Genomic DNA, 23,545 nt, shown 5'->3' with positions numbered 1-23,545 from the left:
ATAGAAGAGCCTTCGATGACGTCAGCTGTCATATCTCTTCTCTTGAGGGGAACCAGGGAACACAATGACCGCAACGATACTGTGTATTTGCCTGGCTGATAATCGGAACGTGCCGGGTTAGAATCCCGCTGGTAGCACTAACTTTTTGTCTAACATGTTTTTCATTATCAGCAAGTTTGGTTGGTTTGGTTTAGTTTATGACAGTTTAATTTTATAATTAAAACATTATAACATTAAATTTAAGCCATTTAAAGTTAGATTCTAATAAAATTGCAACGAAAAAGTAGAACCACTATTTAAGACCACTTTGCACTTTATTAATGAACGCTGCTGACGTTATTCTGAAGCAAAATAGTGGATTAAAATTCAACAGTGTATACTATTGAAATGATTGTAATATGAGGTTGTGGTGTTTAGATTTCTTAGAGTTCTCCAATACAACATTGAGTATGGAAAGATATTAAATGTATTTGTTTTTACATAAATAGATTAATCTGTAGATATATAAAAATACCCCCTTCCGCAGCAAACCTGCAGACTAAGCGAATTTATATTTGCCTGATTGGATTTACACTAAAATGACCTCATAAAAATATCACATTCACTCCCTATATTTAAATAACATTAGTTTATCGAGTACTTAGGTTGCTGCAACAGAAAGGGTAAAAAGGTGTTTTTTTTTTATTTTAATAGTTTAGTATGAAATGAATGCATTTTCCAAATTTGATCAAAATATGTTAATAAACAAGCAAATTACAACAGTTCACTTATCTTACTAATAAAATGTGAAAGTTCGTGTGTTTTGTTTGTTTGTTTGTGTGTTTGTTTGTTTGTTTGAAGTTCAATCACGCATAAACCACTGGACGGATTGGGCTGAAATTTGACATGATGATAGCTCACATTTCCGATTAACATATAGGCATATTCTTATCTCAAAAATCCTTTCGAGCTTCGCCCCAGTGGCTCTCTAGTTCCCCATGTTAACCTTATGAGTACCGGTATTCATATTTAAAGGGAATTAAAGAATTTAGTCAGCTGTTTTAACTAAAAATGTTGGTTCCATGATATAAAGCATTAAAAATTTATAAGATATACCAACAGGGTGCAGCACTATAATTTTTTAGCATTTATGTAAACAGCTAATTTGAACTAAGCAACAACAAAAAACTGTGATACGCAATGAGAACTGTCAAAGTAGGATTGTTTACATTTATGTTTTTAATTTCATGAATAATTTGTGATTTTTTGTGACTTCGTAATAATTTATTTTCTTTGTTGTTTAGGTGAAGTGCTAGAACATTATGGCTATGGTAGATGTGTAATACCATTAGTATACCGTCAATTTAAAGAAGCAAATTTTATCAAACTTTGTCCTCCCCCTTTGCAAACGCAAAGCTTGAGTATAACTGCATGTTATACTTTTATGCCAACCCCGTACGAAGGACGGGTACTCTGCTAGTTCTCCATAAGAATAACATGGGAATTTTAAATTTACAGTTTTTTGGAATTTTCTCCGTAACCATTAGGCGCATAATAACACTTCAATATACTAAATTATTTGGTTTTTTTTTAAGCTCTACAAAATAGTTTGGAAAGAAAATGCTAAATTTAAATAAAGAATTTGCTAAATTCTTCCCACAAGTTTTTAGGGTCAAAATGGGAAAACCCAATTTTTACCCCATAAAACCCTCCATAAACCCCTGTCCTGTTCCCATAGTCCGATCATGCTGGTTCGCGAACTCGTTCAAATAAACGTAGTTTTACACGTTTGTACCAAAATTTCATCAAAATAGGATGATTTTTGGTCAAGTTATCACGCTAACGGACACACACATATATATATATATATGGCCTTAGTGCCAAAATACGTATCAGTTTAAATAAAAAATGAATTTCAGGGTACTCTGGTTTTTATTATTTTGCTTATCAACATAAATAAATATATATATACAAATATATATATGAATTTGAATGGATGGTGTTTTTGGCCTCTAGGGAGCTCAAAACGAAAAAGTAAATCGGTCCCGGGTCCAGTTCTTACCATGAGTACTAACGGTAATAGCTTATTCCCTATATGGGAAATTCGCTAAAAACGCCAAACTTAGCTTTTTTGACTGTGCGTATAGAAATATGACTTAAATGTGCTTGAATAAAAAGACATTTCTTTAGATAAAAATCTTCAGCCCATTTCAAATTAATTTTCATAGTACCAGATATGACACAAATAAATTAACATACCTGGCTTTTGGCTGCATCGCCGATGAGCCTCTCGCAGTCTGTAAAGGCCACATAGCTAGGGGTTGTTCTGTTTCCCTGGTCGTTGGCTATAATCTCCACTTTACCATGCTGCCAGACACCGACGCACGAGTACGTCGTCCCCAGGTCAATTCCTACTGCCGGCACTTTGGGTCCCATAACTGCTAACAAGCCTGCCTAACGTGAGTACTCGACCTACCGCTACAGAAGGCTGTGGAATAGTGGCGCGAGCGCGGGAGAGTTGTATTTCTCTGGACCTGCCTCCCCCACTTCACCTGCCACTCTGCCAGCCCACACATGACAGCAATGAAGCAAGCATGGGCACTTGGCAGAGGGCAGACGACACAACATTAACATAACCTAAACAGAAAGAATTACATATTACATGATGGACGGAGACGGAATAGCCTACCGAATAGTAAAGTAAATAGAAAATAACCAATAACCACAATAGATATATGCTGAATTTAATTTGCAGACCTTTATTCAACATTGCCGATCGTCGTGTTTCGTATATTTTACAGTAACTGTCGGTTGTTCGGTTGGTCAAGCTAAATTAACAAGTATGAAGTGTCCCTACTCCCTTTTCAGAAGAGGGTAAAAGTTCGGTTGGTCAAGCTAAATTAACAAGTATGAAGTGTCCCTACTCCCTTTTCAGAAGAGAAGTTTTAAAAAGGTAAAATTAAAATAAGCCTTTAGGCTAATAAAAATCTTAATATTAAACTTAGGGCTAGTGTTATTTCCTATAGTTATTAAATAATGTTTTTCGTGTTATAGGTGAGTACAATCGTATTATTCTTTAGGTAGTTCCCCTACTAGTGGGTAGGGTAAACAGTGGGTAGGGTAACAAAACAATAAAATAACAATGACAAATAACAATAACAAATAAAAAATTAAATAGCCTGTATATCACTAAAGCATTGGCTAGGCCTAGCCAATGCTTTAGTGGTAGGCCTATATATTTTATTTGTTTACTTTACAATCTGTTCTATAACTGTATCGAACAATAAGAAGAATGAACATCAAGTATTTGGGCATTAAAATAGAAAGGTAACGTCATACAGAATGACGCTAAAGGTATCAATACGTAAATTTGACATGGCCTACGTAGGAATTTCATACAGTAAGGAATCGTCATACAGTGTGATGCTTAGGGTATCAATACGTAATTTTGACGTAATGCCGGCCATTTTACTATACCCAAAGGGTATTGACCTGTAAGTTTGAGGTATGCGTTCCAAGAAGCCAACTAGCAAGGAACATAAAGGAACACACTATGGCCCAACCAAGGCAACCATTTCAAGGCAAATTACTGCTGAGAGCACTGCTTGATAGAGGGTAGGGTATATGGTTGAGGGGGTGCGACGCAAAAAATAACTTGCCCTACATCAAATTTATGTGCGATACCCATCTAGGGTAGGTAACAAACATTATTTTAAAACGAACCACTTCTCACCAAATTAAAGGGCAGGTTCCAGAATTGAGGGTCTCTTAAGTTTTTAATTTTTTAACCGTAATTTTACAGCAATGGGGGTTTTACCATTTTGTTTAGAAATTAATAGAGCATTATAATATACTAAATTTGAATCAAAATCGTTAACCTAGGGCCGTTTGTTTGAAAATCAGATTTTTCCGGTACCTATTAGGTTTTTTGGGGAAAATTTCCATTAAACTTTAAATAAAAATTACAAAAAGTGAAATAAGTCTACCGAGAAAATTTACCATAGATCCCACATAAGGATATGGATCTTGCATATGGATTTAGTACCCACATAAGTTACCAAATTTCATTTACGAACCACAGTCATGTTCTGTAGCGCTGTACACATCCACACATACAGACACACACAAAACAAATACATCACTTCAAAAGCCACTTCTTGGGTTCAGGGGGCCCGAAACGGATATATCCAACCAAAACCTAAACTCAAAAATTTGACAAACTTACAACAATATGGTATATTCTCCATAAATTATATTATCCCACTTAGGCCTGTACGAATATAAAGGGAGACAGTAAAAAGAGCCAGAGGACACCCCCTGAAGAAATCTCAGATTCAATTAGATTTAGGTAAAAAGTATATCGTATTATTTAATTTGGAAAGTCGTATTTTGAAGGACTTCATTTTCCCTTTTTTAATCTCACGTTAAAACAATTGATATACGGTAATTAAGACGTTACCGTAACTTTTTTTCTAAATGCTTTGATAAGTAAATGGTCCAACATTTGTAATTTTGTAGTTCGGACAAGATGGGAATGTCAAAAGCAGGAACTAAAAATCACTTCACTTGGCAAACAACCATGGATATTTCGGTAAAATTACAACATGCTGTCTTTGTAAGCGTCTGACAAAACTAATTTTGTACGAGTGGAAGAGTATGGATTGAAAATTTAAATAAAGTAGCCGCCCACAGGTTTAACAACTATCTACACAAACAGTAGGGCCTACTGTATAAGTTTAAATCTTATTTGGATCTGAAATAAATTAACTGTATTTGCCACACTACTCTGTTTTAATGGAATTTCCACTCATGGTTTTAGTCCTAAAAACAGCTGTTTACTACGCTGATCTTTGACCAGGATTTTTCCCCCGTCTAAATTTTTATATTGCCCCTTAACAGTAGAAAATGTTATGCTGTTAATGAATTTATAATCACATTGCTTAGTTTTTTTATTAATACAAAACCAATTTGTTAGATTTCTGCGTTATGTCATTGACTATATAGTCAATGGTTATGTGTGCGTGGGTTGACGCTTTTCAACAAGCTACACCACACTGCACGATGCCGCGTTCAGTGTGTTTGTAGCCTACCCTTAAGCTGAATATGAAAAGAATGGAATGGATAATCTGTGTGGCCTTGTTACTATATTCTGTTCACAAAATCTAGGCGGTTTTAGGGGAAGAAATCTATCCTCTTCACTTGACCCTTACCTTTAAAACTAGTGTACCTGTTGCTCGAATTCGAGCAATTGCATTACAGTTGACTCAAAGATTATGGATATACTCACAATCTACACAACAGTTAGATATAATCAAAATCTTTTGTAAATATCTTATCTTTTTTCAAAATGCTGATCTTGTTTTTTTAGTGTTTTCTACAAATTTTTCCCTCTCATAGTCGCATTAGGTTGTCTATTAACGATTATAAATGAAAAAAAAAACATTATTTCTAATTCTTCTACTTGGTTGTGTTCTATGACTTTTTCTATGTTTCCATTGTTTGCAAATCGGTTATTTCAATGATTGCTCAAGAAATGTAGAACAGTCTTAATTCAGTTTTATTTTTAAAATTATCAAATTGTCCAGGATTTCTCACTCTTTTCCATTCTATACGCCAACCCAAGTTTCGTCTACAGATGCAATATGCCAACGAATATCACCTACGTACAATCTCCAAGAAGTGGTAAAAAAGGAAAAATCCAACCAATACAATAGATATAATGTTATTCTTAGGTTGTCGGTTACTCATCACTAAAATAAATGGCTGCACTTTACTTGACGTCCTACACTCATTCGATTGTTTTTTCGATTCGATATTTTCATTCGATTGTTTCATTCGATATATCGTTTGGTTAGTTAGGTTAGGTTAACCTTACCTAACTAACCAAACGATATATCGAATGAAGCAATCGATTAATCGATATATCGATCGATATTTTCATTCGAATGAGTGTAGGACGTCAAGTAAAGTGCAGCCAAATAAATTACTCACAATTTATTAAAAAATGTCGAGGTATATTTCAAGTTTACATCAAAACTCATCTTCAGCCTCTAGTAACAACATAGCCTATCAAGTAAATAAACTATGATTTATAATGTTTGTTTATAAATTAATTAACATATGTTTGAATTATTTTAAAATTAAGTTAGTAGGAAAAAAAATTGTTGTATATGTATATATTATGTAGATGTCACAGTTAATTTATTCAACTATGATCTACCAGGAAGCAGACTGGAAATTAAGAAATCTTAAAGAAGCTGCTTGCATGGCGGTTGATAAAAGAAGCATATCCCAACCTAGTGCTACAATCAGCCCTATGTTTATACCTTTAATCCGAGAAGAGGTTGAGAACAAAATTAAAATTGGAAAAACAATAATAAATTAACTGTGACATCTACATAATATATACATATACAACATTTTTTTCCTACTAACTTAATTTTAAAATAATTCAAACATATGTTAATTAATTTATAAACAAACATTATAAATCATAGTTTACTAGCTGTACCCGCGGGCTTTGCCGCGCACACGGTCGACTAAAAAATCGGCCAGTCGCTTGTTGTTCTCCACAGGAGTCAGTGAACTTCAGTGTGAGTTGTGTTGTTTTCTTTGCTAAAAAAGGCCACAGCTGTTATGATAAAAACTGAAACTTTCAACAGACATTCTATAGTAATCAAATAACTTTTTACCGTCATCACGTAAAGTGTACCTATAGTTTCTAAAACTGTCGATTTAAAAGTATCTGACTTACTATCGGATGAACCCAATATTTAATTGTCTTCTTTTTTTCTTTGGTCTAGTTAGAAGAGCACAAACACAGGTTTATTCAACAAAGTCCATTTTAAACGCACTCAAAAAATCAATTTCTCGACTAAAAAATCGCCACGTGTGCGCCTAGACATAAATCAAAGGCGATTTATTTTTGGCCGATTTTTTAATCGGCCGATCGAAAAATCGACCGTGTGCGCCAGGCCTTAACTTCATAAGTATTCGCATGGCTCAATCACGTCCTGGTTGAAGTTCGTTCGCTACGCTCACTCACCTTCAGGTTGGAAATCGTCCGCTGCGCTCACTTGTTTTCAGGTTAGCTCGTTCGCTACGCTTACTCGCCTCCAGGTTGATGTTCGTTCGCTACGCTCACTCACCTTTTGGTTGCAAATTATCTGTTGTCATACATTTAAAAAAAGTCATCCCTTTTATTGTTTATAATACAGTACTTTTATAAAGGTTTTATGTTTCAATATTTAACATTGGAGAATTTAAACGTTGTTAAGTGCACAGGTGTGCTGCGATTGGGGTTTAATACATTTGGACTTATTCAAAAGTAAAATAGTTTTCTGTGCTGCAATCTGTAGAAACACTGTGGCACTATTTCAAATCATGACTAATGCTAATACAGAATGTTGTAGTTATTCAAACGTACAAAACAGTTGGTGAAAGTAAACATCTGCTTTTAAATTATATTTATTTGTAAACATTCTAGATCAAAAAGTCTGACATTGGCCCACTTAAAACCCTCTGGGGCAGAGCCCTTTTGACGGATCTGCACCAAACTTCACTCGAACCATCCTTGAAAGATGCTTAATAATGCCTGAAAGTTTCATTACAATCTGTCGAGCGGTTTCGGAGTCCATAACGTATATACACATATATATACATACATAGTTCCTCTTTTATAGATATAGATTTACTTGATATGTTGTTACTAGAGGCTGAAGATGAGTTTTGATGTAAACTTGAAATATACCTCGACATTTTTTAATAAATTGTGATTAATTTATTTTAGTGATGAGTAACCGACAACCTAAGAATAACATTAATAATGCCATCACGAAGGAAAAAACATACCGGAATGAAACAATAGATATAAGTTAACTCCAAAAGAAAAGAGTTACTGTGATAATAGGATTTTCCACTGATTTGGTAGAATAGAACATAATAGAACATTATATTGCAAAACATGACACGATGCAGAAGAAAATCCATTTTAAAATCAGAAAAACCCATTGCAAATACTGTACTTCATTTTGACAAATTCAATAAATCACAATTTAAATATTAACAGCTGTTTCATTAAAAAGTAGTGTAGAATTATGCATATGGTCGTAATGTAAACAAATCTGGAGGCAACTTTAAAGGCTTCTGGGGCAGAGCCCCAGGGGAATTGACCTCGTTCCTCTTTTGATGGCTCATCTACAGACCAAGACCTTTCTTTAGAGACCCCTACCAAGTTTCTACGCCCAGCCGTTCTCTCAAATTAGCGGTGACAAAAACCCCGTTTTCCTCCATAAGAATAACATGGGATGGGAATTCAAGGGCCACTGGGTCAGAGCCCCAAGGGAATTCACCATGTTTCTCTTTTGATGGCTCATCTACAGACCAAGACCTTTCTTTAGACACCTCTACCGAGTTTCTACGCCCAGCCGTTCTCTCAAAATAGCTGTGACAAAGAAAAAAAGTTTCAAATTAATATATAGACTAGTGTACCTGTTGCTCGAATTCGAGCAATTTCGAAGCATTACAGGCGACTCAAAACTTATGGAAATACTCACGATCTACACAACAGTTAGATATAATCAAAATCTTTTGTAAATACAGTATCTTATCTTTTTTCAAAAAGCTTATCTTGTTTTTTTAGTGTTTTCTACAAATTTTTCCCTCTCATAGCCGCATTAGGTTGTCTATGACAACGATTATAAATGAAAAAAAATTATTTCTATTTCTTCTACTTGGTTGTGTTCTATGACTTTTTCTATGATTCCATTGTTTGCAAATCGATTATTTCAATGATTGCTCAAGAAATGTATAACAGTGTTAATTCAGTTTTATTTTTAGCCCATATCAAATTGTCCAGGATTTCTCGCTCTTTTCGATTGTAATAATTACACCAACCCAAGTTTCGTCTACAGATGCAATATGCCAACGAATATCACCTACGTACAATCTCCAAGAAGTGGTAAAAAAGGCAGAAACCAACCCATACAATAGAAATAAGTTAACTCCAAAAGAAATAATTTTAAGAGTTACTGTGATATTAGGATTTTCCACTGATTTGGGAATAGAACATTATATTGCAAAACATGACACGATGCAGAAGAAAATCCAATTTATCAATCAGAAAAACCCATTGCAAATACTGTACTTCATTTTGACAACTTCAATAAATCACAATTTAAATATTAACAGCTGTTGCATTAAAAGGTAGTGTAGAATTATGCATATGGTCGTAATGTAAACACATCTGAAGAGGCAACCTTAAAGGCTTCTGGGGCAGAGCCCCAAGGGAATTTACCTCTTTCCTCTTTTGATGGCTCATCTACAGACCAAGACCTTTCTTTAGAGACCCCTACCAAGTTTCTACGCCCAGTCGTTCTCTCAAATTAGCTGTGACAAAAACCCCGTTTCCCTCCATAAGAATAACATGGGATGGGAATTTAAAGGACACAGGGGCAGAGCCCCAAGGGAATTCACCATGTTTCTCTTTTGATGGCTCATCTGCAGACCAAGACCTTTCTTTAGACACCTCTACCGAGTTTCTACGCCCAGCCGTTCTCTCAAAATAGCTGTGACAAAGAAAAACAGTTTCAAATTAATATATAGATAATAACTCAACAGATGATTAAGCAACATACATTTAAGCACAAAAAATGGTGGGGAAACTTCCCCTCAAACAACCTACAGTAAATTTTGTGAACAGAGTATCAGATCATTTGTTTCTGTATCCTGGATATTTTGTTTTGAACACAATGCCTATTAGTGGGGGTCACTTTTGAACCATACGTCATCATCTGACTATTCTCAGGCTATAACTTGCAACTTGATGTATATTTTAAACATTTTTATATCATAGATTTTTTAACCCATTGATAACAACTAATGAGTGTAGATCGCCACCGCAGTTGCCACAAGATAGTCGTACTGCATACGCACTGTTCCACAAATCGACATCGAAGCTAACCTACCAGCACAATTGTCATCATCGTGCTTAGCCTGGCAATCGACCTGTTTACCTAACAGTGTCATGGTATTCAGTTAGCTAAAGCGTTGCACTGACGACTGTGGCGTTCAGGTATTTCTACATGCGCAAGTTTGAATCCCGTACATATGCAACAGAAATTGACCTTAATAACGGCTTAGCTGGAGCGGAGGGCCATTCCTAAATAAACGGTGTCCGGCTGGGGTTGAAGTAGATGGCAATAGTGAGATTAATTTCACACATCACCTATTTTGCTTAGATTGTTACAGTATTGAGGAGTCGGACATACTGTCTTGTACTCACGAGTGTGGGAGCAAAAAAATGCAACCCGCACAACATCATGCTATGGTATAGCGCGGTCAGCATGGCAACAGCCAAAACTTTCCCTTGCGCCTGCAAAACTCACTCCCATACTGGTGAGTCCACAACAGTAGATTTTGGCTTTTATTTTGGTTAAAAATTGACAATTGTGTTGAAAGACACAAAAGGACATGACTTAAAAAAAATATCATTAGAAATATAAAAAAAATCTGTTGTCAACGGGTTGAATCTTGATTTTCCATCCAAGCTTCAATATAACAGATTTATCAAGTTTGATTTCCCTTACTGTCGCCTCAGTCAGTCATGCCTGTACAGTCACACACTAACACAGCAGTTGGTCTATTGATGGCTGCCACATTCCATTCTGATTATTTATTTTTATTTTTTTTTAAGGGAGAGGAGGGAAAATGCTTTTACGCACAAAGGTAGCCAGCCTGTAGTGTGAGACTCCTGAATCTTTCACAGACTACTCACTAAAAAACCCCCTCTACTCTGTTGGACACAGACCTGGAATTGTTTGTCACATTACTTCAAGTCAGGCCAACATTGACCTAATCCATCAGAGCTCTCACCGTTTTTGGCATTTAGATACCTTATGACCTACACCGCATTCCGGTCAAGGTCGAGCTTCTTGGCGCAGAGAATACCCTGGATGTAATGTGACACACAGGTCCAAATTGTCCTCATCGGTATGACCGTGTCCACTGACAGCAGTCCTACTAACTGTTGAGCCTCCAGGTGGGGCCTTTCCCAACGCTGGCAGTGGAAAAGGGTATGTTCCATGTCATCGGGAATGCCTGGGCAGTATATGCAATCGGGTGACACGGCTTTGCCCATCCTGAACAGGTACGACCGGAAAAAGCCGTGACCCATCAGAAATTGGGTGAGGTAGAAGTCTCCGCACCGCCGATTAACCCAAGGTTGGACTTGCTGTATCAGTCGCCTGGTCCAGCGTCCCCGAGTCTCCTGTTCTCAGCTCTCCTGCCACAGCTGGTAGGTGCGGGTGCGTTCCTCTGTTCGTGCCTGGTCCTCCCCACGGCGCTGATAAATTGCCTTTCTCTCCGCTGCCAAAAGTTTGACGGGGATGACTCCAGCAACCACCAGGACAGCGGGTTCGGACACTGATCGGTAGGCGGATGCAACTCTTAGTGCTGCCTGACGCTGCACTCGGGCGAGCCGCATCCTATATACCTCCTTATTGAGAGCGTCTGCCCACACCTCAGCACCGTACAAGAGTACGGACTGGACAGAAGACATTAACAGCTGGACCGAGGACCTCCGACATTGGCCATCAACCGGCTAAGAGAGGAGACCACCCTAGCGGCCTTGTCCGCCGTACGTAAAATCTGATCCCGCCAGCTGAGCTTGCTGTCCACCATAACCCCAAGGTACTTGGCAGAACGAACGGTCTGAACTTCGACGGCTCCTACCCTCAACAGCACGATGGTGTCAATCCGTTTTTTTTGTTGTTAATATCACAATCTCAGTTTTGCTCAAAGCAAGCGAGAGACCGTGGTCTGTCATCCATGCGTTTATGGTTCGCATAACTCGGTTCAGCTTTAGCTGAGCCAGCTCAACACTACATGCAGCTATTGAAACTGCAACGTCGTCTGCGTACCCAACCAAAACAGTTTCCTCAGGCATTTCAGAAGTATGGGCCGAGTGTGGAACCTTGGGAAGCACCGGAAGTGACACACTCATCGTCCGTGGGCCCTCTGTAGTTTCATACATGAGAAGGCGGAACCGGAGAAAATCCTCTATGATTCCATTCTGATTATAGATTCAACTACTTTTGAAGTTACCATAACCTTTAATTAGTTATGTCTTTTATATAGCTTAGTGGATGTATGAGGACTGCTAAAACAGTATCCGACCTAGTTCAGGAAAAGCATAATTTATTGATCGATTTGTTTTAACATGTGATCTCCGATCTCCTTCAAAACAGTCATCTTGGGAATTTGAATTTACACACTTAGTCTAGTGCCCCTGCCACTTTTGGAAACAAGCCTGGTACTCTTCCTTCTTAATGGACTTCAGGCGAGTAGTCGTGTTTTGTGTTACCTCATTTCTGCTCTGAAATCGTGTTCCTTTAAGCAGCATCTTCAAGGTAGGGAACAGCCAGAAGTCACACGGTGCCATATCTGGTGAGTAGGGGGCATGGCATAGCACAGGAATGCCATGTTTTGCCAAGAAGCCTTGAACAAGATTAAGAGAATACACTGGAGCATTGTCCTGATGAATGCACCATGAGTTTGTGGCCCACAAATCGGGATCCTTGCGATGGGTAGAACTTCTAAGTAGTACTGTTTAGTAATGTTTTGTTCCTCACATGCACGCTCATGATAAACTACTCTATTGCAGTAGAAAAAACAGTCAGCCTGACTTTGATTTTGCTTTGAACAGGCTTCCTTTTTTGGCTGCGGCGATGTTGAGTGTTTCCAGAGAAGACTACACCTTGGTTTCGGGAACATACCCGTACACCCACAACTTATTCCAAGTTATAACTGTTTTGAGAAAGTTACGTCCATTCTGAATGCATTCCAGCATGTCTTGAGCAACTTCAAGCCGCAATTTCTTTTGTTCATCAGTCAAGTTCTTTGGGGGCAAAATTTTGCAGCAACTGCACATAGCCAAATTTTCTGTTAACAGAATAAACTAAACCATAATACTGATTCCATCTTCCGTAATTAGTTCACAAATAGTAATACGTTGGCCCTCCATCACTTAAACTCAAACATGATCGGTAACTTCATCGTTTCGACTAGTTCATGGTCTCCCAGAACGAGGTTACTGTCCACCGAAGTGTGGCCATCTTTGAATCTGTTGTAGCACTTTTTTTATCTGTATTACACCCATAGAGTTTTCTCCAAAGGCTTCCTGAATCTTAAGAATCGTTTGAGTTTGGGTACCACCCAGTTTTTGGCAACATTTAAAGCAGTACCCCTGTTTCATCATTTTGCTCAACTTAGCAAAAATCACAAAAAACACTACATACACAGTTCCACGTTTGGCGGCCGACAACTAAATGACACCATGTCCTGGCCAAGTGACATGCTTAGCAGTTGCCTCGATCTACACGCCAGGGTGCAGGTCTGTACGGTTTTTGGATTACTAGATGAAAAGTAATGTCGGATACTTTTTGAACGTGACTTTGTATAGTGCTCGTCAAATAATCAGAGGGTTACCAGTTTATTACTAAGGAAAGTCAGTAGCTTTTTGTTGGTGGTTCGATCAGCTTTAGCTTGAGACACAACTCTGAAATTTAATCCACAGACAACCTAATCCTGCTTTACGCAGTATTACCTAATTAATTGTATTATAACTCAGAGAGGGGAGGGAGGAATAACACAAAACATAGTTTGACTGTTTATTTAACCAACATAAATATTGCACAAGACTTGATTTGTTCCGTAACGTGTTAGAATCAAAGTTGAGTTAAATGCCCCTGTAAATCTAATCTTTTTAAAAGCATGAAAAGCCTACAACAATACGATATGTAATTTGAAACGGGTAAAGAAATACTTAAAAAAAACATTCAATGAAAAGGTGGTACAATATTTTAAATCTTAAAATTCTAGGCGCTGAAACTTTAAGTTGGAATTTTCAAGCTGTGAAATTGTCAGAGCAAATAATAGAGATCTTCAACACAGAATATAAAGTATTATAAATATTTTTACAGTTTTCTCTCAAATGTATCACTGAATCGACTCTGTATATACCTGCCATCAGATGGCAACCACGCTAAAATATACATACTATTAAACTTTCTCCCCTACCAAGGCCCAAAATCACATGGAGCTGAGCGAACGAGGGAGAATTGAAGTGTGACCAGGAGAATTGTGGTGTTCCTATCTATTCGGCAATAGTAAACTCTCGTTTGCCCTCTCCAATACTAAAACGTACTAATCCCTATTCTAATTTTAAAACTTAGTTATATTTAGGCACTTCATCTTGATGAAATTAGAAAACAAAACGTAACAAAGATAATACAAATTGTATTTACTAAAAACACATCCTATTCATGCATATAAAATTTATATTTATTTAGTTAAAAGACCTACCATTAAAAAAAAAACTAAATTACCAAATTTCCTGCAAAATTTACTAAAATTTTCAAACATTGCTAAACAATCATCTTATGAAAATTGTGGTAAAAAGTAGAAAGTTCCCTATTAAGGTTACGAGACATATTTTGAGATACAATAAATTGCAAAACAAGTGATAAATTCACAATTGATTAGCTAAGGGAAATCTAAGTTGTGAAATAGAGTTGCTACTCAATATCTTGCTTCGTATGCCGCCAACATCTTTAAACAACAAAATTTAAAAAATATTATTTTCATATTGAGATTTGGATATTTTTCCCAACGACTGATTTGAAACTACTTTAGTTAAAAAATTTGAAATCATCAAAAGACAGGTGGTATTTCAAACAAGCATTTCTTTTAATGGGGCGGAGGGAGAAATTTTGTTTATGATGATACCTAGACCTAACATTTTGAAAATATTAAAACTGAAATAGCGTAGAGCAGGAGATCAAATGTAGGTGGTATAAAAGGAATGGTCAGATTTGAAGAGCTCTATGTTGGAAAAATATGAGTGATAAAATGTGTCTCAGGCTACATGTCAATCAAAGTGCCTAATCTTTCTAGAGAAACATCATCGTGTATGGACAGTTTCTTAAAAAGTGAATTTTGTTATCTTTTGTCACACATAAATTCCATAGCCATGTATGTCAATGATGCGTGCATGCACTGATCCTTGATTTCAAACAATCTGCCATCCATGTTTTACAACTAAGGATGAGCAAACAGAAAACATCAAATACCCAAAAGATGGTAGCTCAAGTCAACAAAGTGCAAGACTGTCTTGTGCTTAAGAGTCTCCATCAAAACCAAGACTTGTTGTTAGTAATGTTTGTAAAAGTTCCTCCATTGAATATTGTTGCCTCGCCTTCCACTGCTCAAATAATGATAGCCAGTTAACAACTTGTTAGAGTAGACCTTATTAGTCTTCATTCACTGATGGGATTATCAAATCCAACCATTCTTTTTAAACCACCCAACACATTGTTTCACATTGCCTGATAGGAAAAAATAAATATTTGTGTGAAGAATTGTAGTGAATGACTTCATTTAAAGTCATAGAGTGTCATTTAATTTGAATCCGGAGGCACGGAGGTTTAAACTCATATCTTTTCTATGATAGACTTCACTACATTTAAAACACTGATGAATATTTTTTTAATAATCTAATACATGAATATATACTGGACATAATAAACAAATCTTAACGGCAGCCTGCTTTGACTCACCATGCTTTAACTCACCATAATAGAGGTTAATTTAAACAAATATTATAAAACACATAACTTAAAAAGCCTTATATCTTTTGCTAATATCACATTATTGCTCAACTTTGAGCGACGAGTCCTTTAATAAAATACAAAACTTGCTAAACATTGAGCTAAGAAAAAAGATTCTTCAGTAGAGAGCAATTTGCTGAGGAATGGATGAAACTATTGTACTAAAAACATTTGTACTAGTGTTGTTGATTTCACATGCTGTTTTAAATCTAAATACTGAATCATAGTTTGAAAATGTAGTGTTTAAAAAACGTTTTGTCCTGCTATAAAATTTTATTAAGATCCATGTGGTGATAAAACATACGATGTCTTAAAATTTAGACTCAATCAGGTTGCTATTGGTAAAACCTTTCATTTATTAATCATTACTGCGTACTTTGCAACATGAGAACATTAATTGACATTTCAAGGTCACACTACAACCTCCTCTCGGCCACTCTTAAACTTCGCTCCTCACAAAACATAGCTACATTTACTATCCGTTAATTTAATAAAACTTTGTCTGTTAATGTTAACTATACAGCAATTAATACACTAAAACGATTTATCAAATCTTTGTACAGCATTAAATTACATGAAAATATTACATAAATCATCTAACAATAATGCATATTTCACAGACATCGATAAGTATTTCAATTATTAATATATCACAACAAAATTGCATTGCAGTGCTCACGGTTAGTGAAACAGCAACTGGGACACATCCCGCACACCCAAAACTTGTCAACCCTGCGCAAATAAATAAACAATAACTACCGTAACTTAACTACAGTGTTCTTGTGGGAAAGTTATAAAAAGATCATCCTTATTCCCATCTTAAAATAGTTAATTTTTCACCGAGTTTAGATGTACAGTTTTTTTTTCTCGGTTACAATCTAAGACGAGAATGTGGACAATGTTAAAAAATTAGTAACAATAAAAATGTACATACAGATTATGTACAGTTTAATAAGACTAAATAATAATTACCGTACATAATATCACAGCCACTGTATTGTATGTAAGTTAAAAAAATCCTGTTAAGTATATTTTACACCCGAATTCTCCCTATTTCAGCCAAAGCTCAGATATAGCGTTTTTTATTTGTTAAATAGTTTTTCTGAGACAACGTCGAGTTACTTTCTGTGAAACATATAAAATACAAGAATTCAAAGTGAGTTCTTGATAATACTTTAATTTAGTTTCTCGAGTTTTGGCTGAATCCATAATAGTTTTTGAGTGCATGGGATGTATTCTGTTTATCAAAGTTGAGGACTACACACAACATAAGTCGAGTATCGCAAAACACATTAGTAAATACTCTCATGCACTCCGATGTAAAAATATTTGTGTATAAAAAGCTACCTTCTCAATCACTCAAAACAGACACTATAAAATACTTTCCATATCTCGACACCTTAAACAAACTTACTTCCTATAGACCGATCAAAAACTAATATATCGTCTTATCACATATCTCCAGACCTTACGTTACATTCGACCAGTCGAGTCGAAGTTCAACAGCTAGTAAAACAATCACAAAATACGATACGATCCCGACTGTTGAATTCCGACCTAGCTAAAATTCACACTTTAGCACCGTGATAAAACAATTACTTAGATAGAGGAAGAGAGAAAAAGACACAGCATGCACATGAAGATGAGCAGTTCACAAGGGCTCGCGCCGCATCTACGAAATATGGCAACATTAACAATTTATGGCAATAGACTTTCTGTTATTATATATTTTTATCACATTCGTTGCTAATTTGTTACTAACGTTCGATCATATCACAAAATTACTCTCCCTAGGAAGCACTAGCGGACGGCAGTGGCAGCCTGTCCCACTATCACTAGATATCACGTCAAGACATTGCTCTTGATTATTGCATCCCGTACAGCCATAGATATCACCATGGCAGAAACATTTAGTAGCTATAAATACTCATACCAGGCCTACAGTACTCGGAGTTGTCAAGTGTTCCTCTCTAACATTTCAGTAATCTTTGAGTGAATGTTTTATGTACCTTAAATACTTCAAAAGAACATTAAAAGCATTTGTTTCGGAAGTACAAACATACTTTTAAGTACAATACCACAAGTAACTTTTCAACTATAAAATACACAGGAAAGATCATTGGGTAAATCTTTGCATCAAAAGTTATTTTACACGAAAATTCAATTAGTTAAGAATTTAAATAATTATGTCAGAGAGGAAACATCTTGAAAACATTTCACATCGGACACCACAAATATAAAACAAAATATTGATCTTCTACTTTTGAACATTGAATTTTAAGACATTGAACATAAACTGTTAAATACAGCAGTACCACGTTATGTACAAAGATAAGTGTGGGGAACATATGAATACACCAAGAATCCACATTACTTCACAAACAATGGAACAGTTGAGATAAACTTGATCCAAACGATGCTGGGAAATAATTCTATTTCGATTGAATATACAAAATAAATTAGCTTTTACAAATAACTCCCAACACACCTAATATCTGAATTGTTCTAAACCGTTTGAAACTATCAATTGTACAAGTATATTACAGTTTTGTATGATTTAACAGATGTTCGAACGTAATTAAATTTGTAGTCGAGTTACATATTATCACACAGCTTTGAACTTCTGTTTAAAATATTAATATTATGTTTAAAAACCATCCAACAACTTAAGTTAAACATCAAAATTGTATATTAGGGCAAAACTACACACATTTGTTTTAATAAGCTTGTAATAGTTTCCACAACTGATTACCTAAGTAAACCAAGTCAAAAATGTGACAGGAAAAAAAAACGTGATCCACAACAAAGTAAATAAACATTTTTACAGAATGTCTCTTTTAACAGGTAAACTACAATCTCGTAAACCATCTTTCTGGATAGTACAGTATTGTATTGCTTTTGGTTGACTTTGGTTTACATAGCCCAGGAGAGAAACAGAATTTAAGAACATTATTGGATTCACACTTATTAAGTAAATGTTAACAAAAAATAAGACTCTGTGAAAGCAAATTTAAAAACAAATATATGAAAACTCAATGAAGAGTTGCTACTTCTAGGAACTAACAGTAGAGGTTAGTGTGTACTATATATCACCGTCAAGTTTTGTACAACGTATCATCGGCCGACTTGTGGCAGTATTAGGCAGTTCTATTGTAGTTTTTGTTTCATGGTTTTGCACAGTAGTTGAATGATTTGTACTTTGACCAAACTAAGAAAAATACTAGATCCGACCAACTACTTTAAAAATTTCATTGAAAAAACAATAAAACTAAGATGAATCTGTACTTTATTCCTAAGAAGGGTACTAAGTACTTAGATTAATTAATGAAAGCACAAAAACGCTATGAGATCAAATGTTTGCGGTTCATTGAACCAATCGTTGATTTGATCTAGTATTTTCCAATACAATATTAAAATTAAAAGTTTAGAACCAACTTCACACTCTCCAATTTCAGAAAGGCACCAAAAAACTGAAACTGCTATTTTTCCGATCAAACAAAGAAAGCATAGTGAGCAATCCATTTGTACGAAGCGTTACAGTAAATTTTATATTTCACATTTATGGAATTTGTACGGAAAAGCAGGGTGCTGGTATGTGTTGCTATTAAGTAATTAGGAAGCTGATTAAGTCATTGCTGCATTATTGATTTATTACACTTTAAAATTACAATTATGGCTCTTATTTTATTTAGTACAAAACTCCAGAAGTTGAGTTATTCTAGAGTTTAGAGGAATGAAGTCTGAATTCTGCTATATTTTATACTTAATAGTTAGCCGCAGTGAAGCTTAAAGCCTTTGAGAATCAATTCTAGATATTAAAAACACTACATCCTTTACAAATGTAATATTTTTTTACTGCTAAATGGAAATATTTAAAGAGCGCAAAATTCTATCATTCTATAGCAAATCTTTGAAGGTGATTTCCTAAGAATTTGACTGCCTATGAAGCCTGCCATAATCAATTGTTATAATATTTTACTATGATTACCAGGAACACGATTTAAACATAAACATCAGAAACAACAATATAATAAAGGTTGCTTTGTAAAATTCAATTTTCCTACCACTGCATGGAAATGCAGTGGCCAAACAGTACCTACACAAAACAGCTCATTTCCGCTTATCTCATTCTCCCTCACTAAATCAGCTGATTTCACTGTTGGCGTTTAAAACACTAACATCCGGTAAGCAAATAACATTACCTAAATAACATTTTATATACAACTAAAAGTTTATCCGTGTATTATGATAAGTTAATTATGGTTGTAGAAAAAAATCTTGTGTGTATTACGAGTACAGTCATTGCCGGTCTCGAAATGTATGGCAGCACAGTTCTCGAGCTGCAATGAAGTACTCCGTGCTCCTAATAGACAAATAGTAATTTTATTAAGAATGTAAGAAATTTTTTATGAAAGCTGACAAATAACCCCCCAGTCACCTGAATAATTAGGAGGACAGGTCGTCCACCCTAGGAGCTAGGGTGTAGCTCCTACACATACTTTTCTTTTGCTCCTATTTTTTTTTCCTCATTAACACGCTAACGTTTCTTTACAAGGTACTCAGCAATTTAGATCAGGGGTGTTTAATAAATTGTTATGGAAAATGATTCCTAATTTTAAGGGATTTTGATTGGTATGCATCAGTATATTTACAACAAAATTGTAAACATACTTTAAATTAATTTTGAAAAACTCGTAAAACTAACAGATGATAAAAATTAACACAATTACCAGCACCCTAAGAGAGTAGCAAGAGCTTCACTTAATCATGAACCTCTTTTGCTTTTGCCTATTTCTGAGTAATTTTGTCTTATTTCACAACAAAAGATGGGTTTTCTATCCATGATAATATTGAAACATCAAGAGGTAGATAAGTTACTTATAGTGTACAATGCAAAAACTGTCACAAAGTTAAGCAAATCAGATAAAATCTGATGTTGTAGGCCTACTTTAAAATATTGTTTATTTGTACTCTTTCTTCTCAGCTAGCCAAGTAATACCTAAATATAGTAAACCCTCATTAAACCACACCCCATTAATGTAGATTGTGGACTATTATATGACAGAAGTTTGTAAAAATGTCATGCGGCTATGTTAGGTTTGCACCTCTGTAAACTTAGCAGTTTTGCTACAAAGTTTAACAAAGTTTACTGTGCTTCAGTTAGTTTACTGCCCCGTTTTCCCATTTAAGAATCAGTTTCTAGCTGTTTACTTCAAAACATGTTTCATTCCATGCAAGGATACCCCAAAATGAAGTTAAACAACATTGTTTTACAGCTTGAATAACTATTTACAAATAACGTTGCTTTTCCTGTTGAAACACTATTTTCATCTGCCCTTAAGGTTTGAAACTATATTACTGACTGGTTTGCCCAACAGAAGAAAATATCTCGTTCCATGGATATACTGTAGTTAGTCATGTACTTTGATCACAAACTTGCTGTACTATTACGTTGTATGAAAAAAAAAACCATAAACACCGTATTTAGTCTAGAAAAATTAATGCATGTTGTCTAACAAAACAAATATTGTCAAACAATTTGTATGTCCTAGGCTATGCTGGAAAACCCATCTTTTGTTGTTTGCCATAAATATGGACCTTCACATATTAATAATCTATGTCTATGAATTACCAGAGGTAGAGCAGAGTGATGACGGAGGTAGATAAACAGTAAAACACCAACGATTGTCTACAAACCAGTCCAACTGACGAAACCACAATTATTCTTCCCTTAAACTAGACCCCGTATTCCTCAATCCCTTATAAAATACATACCGTCTATAATAAATAAATAAATAAATAAAATCAACATCTATTTTCATAAGTTATGTTCTCCTACTATTTGATCATAATGCCTTTATATTTATCACACAACGCTTTTATTCGATTAAACTCGCTTCAGAGGTTGTCTCGTTTTCAATGCTTCGATATCACAAATTCCTTTAAAATGTAAAGATAAAAACTTTCACAACATCGATAATATTAAAAATTGTTCACAACACTCCTAATTGAAATATTAAACTGTTAGAGGCTAACGTTGATGGTGGGAGTTGTGTATGTGCGTGGTGAGGTGTTTGGAGAGGTAGTCGGCGCGTGCGAAGCATTTGCCGCACATCTCGCAGTGGTAGGGTCGTTCGCCCGTGTGGATGCGCAGATGCCGCGTCAGGTCGCTCTTGCCTCCGAATGCTCGGCCGCAGAACAAACATGCAAAAGGACGTTCCCCTGTGTGTTTCCTGACATGTAACTTCAGATTCTCTTTGGATCTAACACATTTTCCACAGAAGGGACAGGCGAAGGAGCGTCTTTCTCTTTGTCTCTCTTCAGCCCCGAGACTCAACAGACCCAGCAGAGATGCCTCGCTAGAGCCCAGAGCCAATGCTAGAGAGTCCACCGTATCGTCTTGTTCGGGAGGGCAAGGAGAGGTTGGAGGACGGTTGTTAGATCCTTCTGCCTCATTAGTACTCGTAACTTCGTCATTGACACTTCTCGCTGACGTGCTGACTCCTTCGCTTCTTTCGCTATTCTCACTCCGAGTATCACTCCTATCGCCCCTGTCGTGACTCTCGCTTTCACTTCTTTCGCTCCTTTCGCTTTGTTCACTTCTTTCGCTTCTCTCGCTCCGACGGCTGTCAGAAGCTGCTGATCCTGGTCTGTGGAAAGGATTATGAAGTCTTTCTAGAGCGTGGTTTAGTCGGTGTTTCTTGAAGGACTTCAAATAACGAAACTGCATTCCGCATACGTCGCAGGTAAACAGCTTGTCGGCGGGAAGTCTGGCTCGGTGGTTTTGTTCTCGGTGCTTGAGGAATGCGGAGCGATACCGATAGCTCTGGCCGCATTGATCGCATCGGAAGGGTTTGTCCTCGGTGGGCTCGGGGGCATGGCTGCGTGGTGCCTGGCCGGAGTGTTGCAATGCCGTGTGTTGTTCCAGTAGCCACGCGGAGGGGAAACCTGCTAGACAGACGGCGCAGCGGAGAGTCCCCTCAGTTGGAGGCAATGGGGGTAGTAAACCTTGCTGACTGAGTAGACTGAGGAGAGTCTCACTGTGAGGGTAGCACGGAGGCAACGGTGGGAACGGTGGATACTGGAATGGTGTTGCGGATCTACCAGAGGCCAGCTGATCATACGGGGTGCCACGATGTCTGGGGAAACATGAGGGTCCGTAAACTCCTTCTACCAGGCACACCTCCTGGAACATAAAACAAGGTTGAAATAAATAATAGATGTTTTAGTACCTATAGGTAACATAACAATATGTTTTGACAAAGTAGACAACTATCGACGTCGATAAAATATAGAACATGTAAAATCAAACTTGTGAACAAAACTGATTTAAACTTCAGGTGCAATTGATTAACATTGGCTTCTTCAGTCTTTTTTATTCATAATTCATCACTGGTTTCAGCAAAACAATAGCCACATTTATACCTTTAATTGAATGCAATTCTGATGTGTGTAGTATGGCAGTATGGGTAGGTGGCTAGACTAACTCAGAAATAGCTACTAATTACTTACTTGAACAGTTACTTAAGTTATAACTGCAATTTCAGGAGTTACCATCTAATATGTTTTGGTTTAACTCACCCTTACCTTTTGATCTCAACATCTCAAGTCTTCAGGCACTGACTCCATCAAGTTTTATAGTTACTAAATAATTTTTTTCTTGTAATTCTATTTGGCTACTAAAACTATACATTGCAACTTATTTATAATCAAAAATATAAAACAGGTTATATTGACTTAACACCAGCATAAAATAATACATCTATTACAACAGAATTAAAACAAAACCTTGTAACAATAATCAAACAGCTGTTGCAAATAAATATTAAATAAAATAAGAATATACAGCTGTGCTGAAGTAGAGGCCACAAGACTTTTGAATAGCGATTGGTGTAGTGAAT

At 36.2% G+C, this 23,545-nt stretch overlaps 2 protein-coding genes across 4 annotated transcripts in view; both read right to left on the bottom strand.

Annotated features, from left to right (window-relative positions):
* The window catches only part of LOC128988405 (heat shock protein 68-like), a 66,260-nt gene extending 63,787 nt beyond the window's left edge, over window positions 1–2,473 (bottom strand). For both annotated transcript variants that reach the window (XR_008490374.1, XM_054409659.1), the window contains exon 1: window positions 2,239–2,473. Coding sequence is in view for 1 of the 2 variants with exons in the window: in XM_054409659.1 (XP_054265634.1) it covers window positions 2,239–2,415 (177 nt within the window). In the remaining variant the exon portion in view is untranslated. The remainder of the gene's footprint in view (window positions 1–2,238) is intronic.
* An 11,160-nt stretch (window positions 2,474–13,633) lies between these two features.
* The window catches only part of LOC128991128 (zinc finger and BTB domain-containing protein 7B-like), a 67,402-nt gene continuing 57,490 nt past the window's right edge, over window positions 13,634–23,545 (bottom strand). For both annotated transcript variants that reach the window (XM_054413878.1, XM_054413876.1), the window contains exon 4: window positions 13,634–22,830. In XM_054413878.1, the coding sequence (XP_054269853.1) occupies window positions 21,676–22,830 (1,155 nt within the window). In that variant the 3' untranslated portion in view covers window positions 13,634–21,675. The remainder of the gene's footprint in view (window positions 22,831–23,545) is intronic.

This window comes from Macrosteles quadrilineatus, unplaced genomic scaffold (assembly GCF_028750875.1).
Source record: "Macrosteles quadrilineatus isolate MER2022 unplaced genomic scaffold, UCM_ALF_1.0 Scaffold_3__2_contigs__length_128488019, whole genome shotgun sequence".
In the NCBI taxonomy this organism is placed as follows: Eukaryota; Metazoa; Arthropoda; class Insecta; order Hemiptera; family Cicadellidae; genus Macrosteles; species Macrosteles quadrilineatus.
Note: the sequence above shows the minus strand (reverse complement) of the source record. Positions and strands in the feature narration are given on the sequence as shown.